The following is a 10,765-nucleotide window of genomic DNA, read 5'->3' on the forward strand; positions in this document are numbered from 1 at the left end:
CCCGGCCCCGCAGCGCCGCTCCGCACCCGGGCCCTCCTCCCGCACACCCAGTGCCACCGCTCACCTCTGCAGTGCCGGCACCGTCTCCACGTTGTGGGCATACACATCCAGCCCCGACAAGGCGACTTTCTCCACTGCTTTAAGGTCCCCTCGGAAATCGGGAGTTAGGCATTCCACCAAGATTTTTGGATTTCTGAAAAGGCGAGACAAAAGGAACACACCTCTGGGATTTTGTGTCACTGTTGCTAAAAAACTCAAGACAGCAAAAAAAAACCCCAAACCCCATAACATGAACACATGACACTCTAAAAAGCAAAGCGAAGTTAATTCAGGGTAATTCTAAACCAATAGGTTTCTGCAAACAATTTATAACAAACTCATGTTAAGTTAACCTGCAACAAAGACAAAAAAAAAAGTATAAACAGTGCACGATTGTTTTAGAGACTGTTGGAATTGCTTTTATATTTATTACTTTGTTTTTGCTGTATTTCAGCTCACACAAGTAAAATCAGGAATTGAACACACGATGTTTAGTTAAAGATCATAGCTCCAAAATACAGAGGAGCTATAATTCTGCTACTGGAAGAAGACTCTTAGTCTAGAATCTAGTCTTGGTGTCCAGGAGCCTGATTTCAGCTCAGAAAGGCAGGTGGGGAAAACTGCAGGAACCCTTCAAGTCCCAAGGTATACTGGGAAATACAGGGAAAGCAGGAAGGTACAATCATAGACTTGGAAATGGCCATTAAGGCAAAATGAAAAGCAATTTGATCACTGCTGAATGAGAAACCAGACTCCTTCAGTCACGTGACAGCATTACCTAACTGCTGTGTTTGAGCCCCAAACTTCAGGAATGAACATACCTCAGAAGAATGTATTCATTTCCTGGTAAACCAGCTGTCTGCTCAAAGAAAGAATCCAGTGCTTAGCTTTAAATAAGCCTGGGATGAATTGGAAATGCAACTAAACTCAAAACAGTTTGGGACCATTCTGTGAGAAAGATAAAGGAAGGAAAAAAAAGGGGGCACAGACAGGCTAGAGGCAGACTTTTGTATTTGCATGGTCCCTGGAATAACTCAGCTAAAGGAGCTTTGACCTACATGCAGTACCACATTCTAAAGTTTTAACAATAACAGCAATACATTAATGACACACCTTTCTTTCAGATGTGAGACTGTCTTTGCAAAGTGTTCCGCTCCACCATCGGGCATATCTAGAAGCATTTCAATTATTCAGTTAATCTTTCTGTTCAAGAAACGTATTTACTTATTAGCAAAGCCAAAAAACCCATCAGATTCAAACTCTGAATGCACAATAATAAACCAGTCAAGCCCCCGTCTTATCTCACCACTCATGCCAAGGGTTTACGAAAGATATCCTACCAAGCCTCTACACAAAGTCTAACTGTGATTGTCTAGGGCAGAGTTCAGATTTACCTGTCTCTAGGTTCCCTGTCTCCCTGAGCACAGAATGGCTTTACCTATTTATGGTTCTGGTCTGAGAAACAGTTGCACAAAAATTGAAAAGTATGTATTAGAGCTCTTTAAAGCCCCTTTGAAGCCACTGCACTTTCCATCATACTGAACACTTTTCACAATGGCTTTCCCCACTTACATGGTGTCACCACAAGGGAGCTACTGCAACCTTAGGAAAACACAACTTCCAGTTCTGTTACATATAATATATTCTAGGTTTAGTGTTTGGAAAGAAGTTCTGTAATGGTGTTGCATACGAATATCTGTCTTCTTGCTATCCAAGTAATAGAACATGGTGTTTATGCATGCATTTTGCTAAAAATTAGTTATAAAGTACTTAGTATTGTGGTATTTATTGATGTTTATTAACTGTGTCATTTCTGTTGTATTTTACCAGACACAGGGAAATACTAAGCATATGCAGGAACTTTCCAACGTTTCAGCACTGTTGTCTCCTTTTAAGAGTCCTCCTGGACAGCTGTGTAGATAAACATTTCTGGGGCCTGTGTGTAGCCCACGTAACACCCGTGAGAGCTCAAAGCAGCGTGAGGAGAGCCCAGGTACGCACCATCCCTGTCCACAGACGTCAGCACCACGTAATCCAAGCCCCACGCCGCTATTGCCTTGGCTGTGTTGTAAGGCTCCTGCGGATCCGGCGGAGGGGGGTTTTTTGCAGTTTTTACTGAACAAAATCTGCAGCCTCTGGTGCATGTGTCACCCATCAGCTGGAACATGAAAGACATTCCTACCTTTACACAGTACAAACCACTATTGCTCAGCTGGGAAACAGCAACATAAGCTACATCAGACAAATCCCAACACTAAGCAAAAAAACCCCAGGACAGTGCTTTACTCTAAATTTATTGTAATAAACCCACTCCACTACAGTAGAGGTCCAACAACAGAGTATAAACAGCTCAGACATTAACAGAACACTTAAGAAATGGCTAATGACTTACCATAATAGTAGCTGTCGCTGTGGCATATTCCCCACCTCCCCAGCATTCTCCAATGTTGGGACAACGTGCTTCTTCGCATACCTGAAGGTGAAAGGCTGTACTGTACCTGGATTTTTCCACATTATTTTTGAAAATAATTATTAAATCATTGATTGATTTTAATAGTAGCCTACAAACAATTCCTTCTTATCAGTTCCCTGCTGTTTTATAACAAGTCAGTAGAACAGACTTGTTATAAAAGAAGAGAATTGCTTCCTGACATCCATTACCATTCTTTTCATCTACTTCACAACTGCAAAAACTCCTCAACCAGGTAACTGTCTTATTAATTAGCACAGACTATCATTAACATTTTTAATTTAAGAACTGATAAAATGTTCACAAACTTTGTGATTCATTAAAGCATGAACTTAGTCTGAAAAAAAAAATTAAAAAGGCCCCTCCATGCACTCCCACCATTTTTTCTACCTGGAAAGTACAATTAATGAAATTTGTACAGATTCTTTTCATGCAAATCAAGTATGTAACTCTGAAATTGTGTGTGTTTCCTTTAAAAATGGTTGCACGTAGCATCTGCTTATCTGGTGATGAAAGTAGTAAACTCTAGTATTTAAAATCACAGTAGGAAAAACACTACATCTGTTGGATTTACCCTTATTCTTTAGAGGTAAAATTCACTGCTAGCAAAAAGGATCAGCACTGGGCTTGCCTTCAGCACTGAAGATCATGCAAGACATGATTTCTACCTGTCCTCCACAGAGAAAAAATGTAAAATCTGCCTTATTTTATAGGAACACTTGGTTGGTGCCAGACTTACCGTATGAAGATTTAAACTTCTCAAGGTATTCTTTAGTTTATTGTAGTTCTTTCCCATAGGAATCTTTGTTTTCAGCCATGGAGGAAGATGCAGCCTGAATAACACCAAGCAAACATGAAGATTAATAAACTACTTACATGGCAAGTTTCATTAATTTCATAGATTTGTTACAGATCCCAACAAGGAAAGGTCCCATGAAAACTGATGCAACTCAGCAATTCATGTTAACATCATTCATGGCCAGACCAGACTTCTCTTCCCTGTTCATCATCATTCCAACACTCAAGCATAGGAATTGTTGTCACTGAAATGTTTAAAACTGTTCACTGTTCCAGTGGGATTGAACAGTGACACACTGGAGACTGCAACAATTAGTAACAGCGGATGTTGCACAGCTATCACGAAGTCTGATCAAATTTATAACTGGAAATATGGGGGGGTTAAACATTTTTTTAACTTAAGTCTTCATTTTTTGTTTTCTCTACCAGCAGGACTTTTTGCAATAGTCACCTACTGATGTATATTTGTAATTTAATTACTGGCACTCGAGAAAATACCACCATGTCTCCACAGTTTGTTATGGATTTGAAGTTAATGACATTTTTCCTTTCTTGAAAAATCATTATATTTGCAACACAGTAGAGCAGAATTTAATAAAGATACATAGTATATGCTTTGTAGTTATTGCTAAACATGCAAGATCATGCAGAGAAGCAACTAAAGTTGATAAAATCACAATTACCTTTCTCCTTTCTCACGCTTTAAGTTGCCCTTATACTCAGCCCACGTGCTCTTGTCTGACAGATCTCCACAGACAAAGTCCTGTAAGTCTGGTCCATTTTGGAGGAACTCTTTTTTTTCCCTGGGCAAAGAACCTAATGTTCCATACTGGTTACACACATGGCTCCCTGACACCTAAAACAAGCAGAATTGTAACTTATTTAGTAACAAACACGCTGGCATCGTATACTAAACAACAGTTTGCCCTTCTGCTGGTTAATCTACGCTTTGTGTAAGCATTTTCCCAATGGCCTTTAAGCTAAATATATAATTCTCTTTTTATTTTAAGCCTCATTAAACAGACTCATCTATCATAACACTAAAGTTATATGGTATAACATAAAATCCCCCTGTACTCAGCACTGCTGAGGCCACACCTCAAATCCTGTGTCCAGTTTTGGGCCCCTCAGTACAAGGACACCGAGGTGCTGGAGCATGTCCAGAGAAGGGCAATGGAGTTGGTGAAGGGTCTGGAGCACAAGGCTTATGAGAAGCAGCTGAGGGATCAGGGGTTGTTTAGCCTGGAGAAAAGGAGGCTCAGAGGGGAACAGATTGGTCTCTACAATTGCCTGAAAGAAGGGTGTAGCAAGGTGGGGATGGGCTTCTTCTCCCAGGTAACAAGTGACAGGATGAGAGGACATGGTCTTAAGCTGCATCAGGGGAGGCTCAGTTTGGACATCAAAAGGAATTTCTTCCCAGAAAGAGTGATCAGACATTGAATGGGCTTCCCAGAGAGGGATTTAAGGAAAGACTGGATGTGGCACTCAGTGCCACGGTCTGGTTGACAAGCTGGTGTTCGGTCACAGGTTAGGCTCAGTGATCTCAGAGGTCTTTTCAACCGAACTGATGCTGTGAAATAACATTGTCTGGGTTACTCCGGTGTCTCGGGGCCGCAGAAGCGGCGTTGCCACGGTTCCCGGTGGCTGCCGGGCGCTGTGCCGTGGGAGCGGGGCCGGGGCTCGGTGTCCCGAGGGTGCGCGTGCCCGCGCGGGGCTGGGACGGTCCTTCCCGGGCTCTGCCCGCGGCCACCCCGCGCTGTCCCGCGCCACCAGCACAGACCCGCTCGGCACCGGCACCGCGGTGCGCCCCACAGGGTCCCCTCCTGCCGTGCCGTGCTTCCCGCCCCCCCGGCCCATCCCGTTGCCGGCGGCCCCCGGGGCCCACAGCGTGACTCACCCGGCCCCGCGACACCAGCAGCCCCCGGGCGGCGGCGGCGCCGCACCAGCCCCGCGGCGGCAGCAGCAGCGACATGGCGGCACCCGGCCCGATCGATGCGCTCGGCCGCCTCGGCTACTCTTGCCTGTCGGACGGCTGCCTCGGCGTGATGACGTCAGGGGCCCACAGCGGCTACAAGTACGCGATGACGTCATACGCTGTCTCTTTCGGCGCTGCGCGCTGCCAGGTGAGGCCGGGCAGCGCAGCCGGGCTCGCCCGGGATCACCGGGATAATCCGGGATCATCCGCGGCCATCCGCGGCGCGCGGTCCCCCAGCGCCCCGCCCGCGCGCGGGCAGCCCCCCGGCGCGGCGCCGGGCCCCGACGGCGCGTCCTGTCCCACATCCCGCGCGAGAGGGCCCCGGGACGGCGCCTTCCCGGCCAGGCCCCGCTGAGGCCGCCGCGGTGGCAGCGGGGGTGGGGGCGTCGGTTCGCGCGGGGCAGGAGCGGGCGGGGTCCCCGCGGGCACAGAGCCGAGGGAGCCTCCAGTCTCTCCCGTTGTCTCCCGCAGGATGAAGACCATCCTCAGCAACCAGACCGTGGACATCCCTGAGCAAGGTCAGTCCGCGCCGCGTTCGGGAGGCGCCCGGGGTGCCGCCCCCGCAGTCCGTAACGCGTGTCCGCCTTTGGTTCGCAGTGGGAGTTTCGCTGAAGGGCCGGACGGTCATTGTGAAGGGGCCCCGAGGAACCTTGCGGAGGGATTTTAACCACATCAACGTGGAGCTGTCCCTCCTGGGAAAGAAGCACAAGAAGGTGGGTGTTGCACAGGCCGTTTTGTTGCCCCGAGACGGAGGGGAGCTTTAGAGTTGGCTTAAAAACTTCTTGGTGGTGTCGGAGAGTGACCGCAAATGTTCAGCTGCGGGTTGTTTGGTTGGTTTTGCTTGTTCCTGTGTTTTCTGAAGGAGGTTGGTCTCGTGGAGGCGTGGGGCCTCCTCGGGCATTGTGGGAGTCTTGCACTCGTGTAATGTTGCAGTGAATGTGTTGATTGGATTCTTCTGTAGTGACAGTCAGTCACAGGGAAAGGGGTTGATGATTGTATGCTATTCTAAAACTGGTTCGTTTAGAGGATAAAAATCAGTTTATTTGATTTCAGGAAACTCGTAAGTTACATTAGCAGAGCAGATGTTCTCTAAGTAAATGCTTGATGTTTTTATATTGTCTTCAAAAATATAATAAAATATCAAGAGTGACTGATTTCAGCTACTTTTTCACAAAGATCGAATGTTTCATTGAAACAGTGGATCCACACACAGTGTTTCATTTAAGTTGATTATGCATAGGAGACAGACTTCAAAACAACTTGCTCAGTAATTGCTAATATATCCTTTAGCTTAACATTCCATATTTATCTACCCTAGCTCTTCTGGAGACTTGTTAGTGGTAAGACATGAAGACAAATGTTTCTCATGAGTCTTAGGGTTGGAATTTAAAAGACAGGAGCCAGGTGGGCCTTTAGTAGCCTTTCAAAGAAGCAAAACAGCTCTGTGGTTTTGTTTGGTGGGCTTTAAGTAGTTTATCTAAAAGTGTTGCTCCTCGTTTGTCACAAAATTATTTTGTTGGTGGTTTTGAAGTGTAGCTAAAGGCTTTGCTAATGTGCTTTTTGATGCAGCTTCGTGTTGACAAGTGGTGGGGTAACAGAAAGGAGCTGGCAACAGTTCGTACAATTTGCAGCCATGTACAGAACATGATCAAGGGCGTCACTCTGGTAAGTTGTGTTTGGAGCCTAGATAACTGCAGCCTTTTTTGTTACTTGCAGTGAGAGCCTTGTATTTTGTGGAGAGCATTTCTAAGCATCCAAGATGTAGCTTCTTTCTCCTTTTGCTTTTTTTCTTGCCTTTGCTGTCAAGCAAGTTCTGTGGGTGGAGGAAAGCACAAATGTCTCTTGGGCTCGGTGTCCTGCCCTATTTAAGAAGCCTTTGCTAGACCTTGGCTTTAGTTTCTCCTGTAAGCTTCATGCACGTGTTCTACCTTTTGGGCATGTTCTGCTTTCAATATCTGGTTATGTCCTGTATCCCAGGGCTTTCGCTACAAGATGAGGTCGGTGTATGCTCACTTCCCAATCAATGTAGTCATACAGGATAATGGCTCATTGGTGGAGATCCGAAACTTCTTGGGAGAGAAGTACATTCGCAGAGTGCGGATGAGGCCAGGTGAGCATTTCTGGAGGTGTATTCTGCTGGTTTTAACTATGCTTTCCAAGCTGTTTTCTTTGGGCACTGCCACTGGGAATGGGAGATGCTGAATAATGGTTGGAGCAGCATTTGCTTGTCTGAATTTATGTAATCTTCTTACAATACCTTTGCCACTGTTTAGATTTATTATTAATGATGTTTCTGTAATTTAGTTTTAGTATTGCGAGCTAGCTAATAACTAGTTTGGAGTTACTGTATTACAAGGAGTTCAGGATTTACTTTCACCACTGTAAGATCTTGACAGTTATTTATAGTTGGTAACCTACATGTGCTTCGATTTGTGTTTCTATTTTAAAAACATGGTACATGAACTAGTTTCATACCACATCATAGTTTTGGTCTTTGAGGTGTCGAAGTTTGAATTTGCTGATTATCTAGGAGCATGCACAATAAACTTGGAAATGGCTGTCTTGTTAGCTGTTTTTATATTCTGTACACTTGGAGTTTCAGTATAATGTCTAACAGAAGAGCAGGCACTTGATGGAGTTCGTTAAACTTCTGAAAGGAGGCAACAAAACATGTAATAAACAGAGTTACGTAAAGACTGTAGGAAAGACTTCCCATATCCATTTGGTTTTTTTTCTAATTCCACTTCTGGTGAGGGAATGGGTAAGGATGTGACTGATGATGTTTTGGGGTGACTTTAGAGGAATGCGTCAGACTTGTCCCAAAACACTGGTAGATGAGAGTGCAGAGTTACAGGGTTTTTGATTTATTGTGGGATATTAAGGGTGGGTTTGATTATTGTATTTGATCTTTTTTTTTTAAGTCAGCGTTTACTGTTAGTAAAAGGCTGGCTTAAAAGCTGCTATCTGCTGATTAAGTAGATCAAACTGTAAAAACTTTTGTTACTCTTCTTACAAATTCCAAGTTTCCTGTTGAATGCCCTTGTGTTTATTCCTTGTGAGTATTTGCAGCATTGCTAGTATAAACACAGTACATGACATGACAGGGGTCAGGTGGTTTTTAAAGGCTTTCGATTGGGGTGGCTCCAGTTTTCTATTAATGAGCACAAGCCTGTGGGAAATGGCACCACCTGGCTGGCAGAGCCGTGCTGGCAAAATCACTGGCTTGTACACAGTGTTGGTGATTGATACCCTAATGTAATAATGGGTAAGCAGCAGTGTCACTTTAGTAGCTTTCAATCTACAGGATGACTTGCACTTATCTTTAAGTCTTCAAGCTGTGTAAGGGAGGGCAACCCTGGAATGGATTTGAGACACTCTCTTTAATAAAGTCATAGAAGTCTTGAATACTACTTTCTAGATACATAAACAGGGATAGGACATTAATATTGTTTCTTTAATACATCTTCAACAGTGTGGATTATGTGTTTGCCTTTCCATAGGTGTTACCTGCGCAGTATCTCAAGCCCAGAAAGATGAGCTGATCCTTGAAGGGAATGACATTGAGTTGGTCTCCAATTCAGGTTTGTGAAAGTAGATGTGTGGAAGATTATATGGAAACTTTATCTGAAGATGTCAGCTTAGCAAACTCTTTACCTCAAACTCTGAGGTAAACAACACCCCAGAATTTTTTTTGCTCTAGTCATTGTAATTACTTTTCATAGTTCCTTACTCTGCCTAAGCTTAGAGATGTTTTCACAAGTCCACAGATTCGTATTCTTTGAGTCAGTACTTAGGGCCTTTTTGGCACCAAACTTTTCAGTTATACATGGGTACAGTAATGAACTGCCACTGCCCCGAGTTGCCAAGATGAGCTCAGTGAAATGCATCCTGTTTTCATTAGACAGGATTTGAAGTTGGTAATTCCTGTCTCTAGATGACAGTCTGTTTGTTAGTTGAAATACTGGAGCATAAACAAATGCTGCAAGTTGGCTTGGACCTTTTGGCTTCATGCTAATGGTTTCACTTTGTCTGCAGCTGCCTTGATTCAGCAAGCCACTACAGTCAAGAACAAGGATATCAGGAAATTCTTGGATGGTATCTATGTCTCTGAGAAAGGAACAGTACAACAGGCTGATGAGTAAAACTCATAGGTTGGTATCATCTTAATGCACGTTGTACATCTTCTCTGTAGAGACGGGGACTTGACAAGGTTCATCTGCTTCAAAATGGCCATGGTTAAGCTGGTTCCCAGTAGGGGTGAAATTGTGTTTGTAAAAGGCATCATAAGGTGCATCATAAAACTTGAATTTTGCTAGGTCTTTAAACAGAAGCTTTCCATCGTCCATCAACTTGGCATTTTGCTACTCTGTGGAGAAGATCTATTTCTCCAGTGCTGTACCTCTGCAGTGTGAATGAAAGCTGCAGTGGTGGCTGAGAATCTAAAATCAGCTGACTTGGCCTGACAGACCAGTTTACAGCTATTTACAGAGAAGACCTCAGACTGATGTTCCTCCTGGTTGGACATTGCCTTCACTAAAATAGTGGTCAGCACCCAAGTTATATAGAAAGGTCTTCTGAGCAGTTTGTGTGTAAATGCTGGTAAACAGGTCAGTTTAACAAGGACAACTATTCACATTGTCTGTGGGCATTTGATACTGAAGTTAAGTACAAGAATTTGGGGATCATTTAGAAATTGTAACTGCTAAAGGAATTGGATAAATTTTAGCTGTATGTGGTTCCATACATAGTACAAAACACCTGTGCAGGGTGAGGCAGTCTGACTTGCAAATAAATTCTGTGTTGTGTGCCTTTGGAAGCTTGAGGCAGGATGTAGATAAATTGAGTTTCATAATTATCATCCAGGTACCAGACATCTGCAAGCCTCTGAAAAAGTAACTTCTAATGCTGTTCCAAGTGCCTTGAGAGATGGAGCAGCTTATTACATGCTTGCTGAACAGTTGAGCTGTTGTGTTTGAAGGCATCTTTAAGTAATCTTGTCTGCATAAAATCAAGCAAATTCTTGAAACTATTAATATCTGTCTTGCATTAAAATCATCAGATAAAGTAACATCAAATGGCTATAAACTTTCAGTTTCACATTTGCACTGCTAAAACTTTTCTGAAAGCTCTTAATGTTTTATTTACAGTTGTCTGTATCCTGACAGAAACCACCATGAGACATTATACCAGCAATGCCAGCTCAAAGAATCTGGTACAAACCTAAACACCATGAGAGATTTAATAAAATAAACCATATTTCATATCTTGGGTTTGTTGGTTTGTTTTTTTTTTTTTTAAAGCACTAAAGGGTGATTGCATGAACCTGATGGCTTTTGGAGAAGCAGATTGCACACTGGGTCCACACTACCAATGTGTGTTCAAATCATCAGACTTCATTCAGACTGAATGTTCTCAGAGACTGGTAGGGCAACTTGTACACTGTGCTACCATGATCTTTCTGTGACGAAGTCATGAAGTGGCAT

The 10,765-nt window shown here is 43.8% G+C and overlaps 2 protein-coding genes across 2 annotated transcripts in view; one reads left to right on the plus strand and one right to left on the minus strand.

Annotated features, from left to right (window-relative positions):
• The window catches only part of LIAS (lipoic acid synthetase), a 10,478-nt gene extending 5,160 nt beyond the window's left edge, over positions 1 to 5,318 (minus strand). Inside the window, exons 1-7 of the mRNA XM_042053720.1 lie at positions 5,205 to 5,318; positions 3,991 to 4,163; positions 3,249 to 3,342; positions 2,432 to 2,512; positions 2,041 to 2,197; positions 1,153 to 1,210; positions 65 to 193 (exon numbers count right to left, since the gene is read on the minus strand). Of these exons, the coding sequence (XP_041909654.1) occupies positions 65 to 193; positions 1,153 to 1,210; positions 2,041 to 2,197; positions 2,432 to 2,512; positions 3,249 to 3,342; positions 3,991 to 4,163; positions 5,205 to 5,279 (767 nt within the window). The 5' untranslated portion in view covers positions 5,280 to 5,318. The remainder of the gene's footprint in view (positions 1 to 64; positions 194 to 1,152; positions 1,211 to 2,040; positions 2,198 to 2,431; positions 2,513 to 3,248; positions 3,343 to 3,990; positions 4,164 to 5,204) is intronic.
• A 61-nt stretch (positions 5,319 to 5,379) lies between these two features.
• On the plus strand, positions 5,380 to 10,545 carry RPL9 (ribosomal protein L9). The gene is made up of 8 exons (XM_042053725.1): positions 5,380 to 5,430; positions 5,754 to 5,800; positions 5,880 to 5,995; positions 6,852 to 6,947; positions 7,260 to 7,392; positions 8,783 to 8,863; positions 9,318 to 9,433; positions 10,430 to 10,545. Exons 2-7 carry the CDS (start codon positions 5,755 to 5,757, stop codon positions 9,422 to 9,424), a joined length of 579 nt encoding a protein of 192 aa, XP_041909659.1. The 5' UTR covers positions 5,380 to 5,430; position 5,754; the 3' UTR covers positions 9,425 to 9,433; positions 10,430 to 10,545.
• The last annotated feature ends 220 nt before the right edge of the window (positions 10,546 to 10,765 follow it).

This window comes from Corvus kubaryi, unplaced genomic scaffold, assembly GCF_017639235.1.
Source record: "Corvus kubaryi isolate FWS band 111438036 unplaced genomic scaffold, C.kubaryi_AGA036_p1.0 split1-131, whole genome shotgun sequence".
NCBI lineage: Eukaryota > Metazoa > Chordata > Aves > Passeriformes > Corvidae > Corvus > Corvus kubaryi.

What these genes read in the sequence shown, in the direction of transcription:
- RPL9 (XM_042053725.1), top strand. Translation starts at nt 5,755, where the DNA reads ATGAAGACCATCCTCAGCAACCAGACCGTGGACATCCCTGAGCAAG. An exon ending in CGTGGACATCCCTGAGCAAG is followed by an intron (nt 5,801 to 5,879) that starts GTCAGTCCGCGC and finishes TTTGGTTCGCAG; the next exon opens with TGGGAGTTTCGCTGAAGGGC. An exon ending in CAGAGTGCGGATGAGGCCAG is followed by an intron (nt 7,393 to 8,782) that starts GTGAGCATTTCT and finishes GCCTTTCCATAG; the next exon opens with GTGTTACCTGCGCAGTATCT.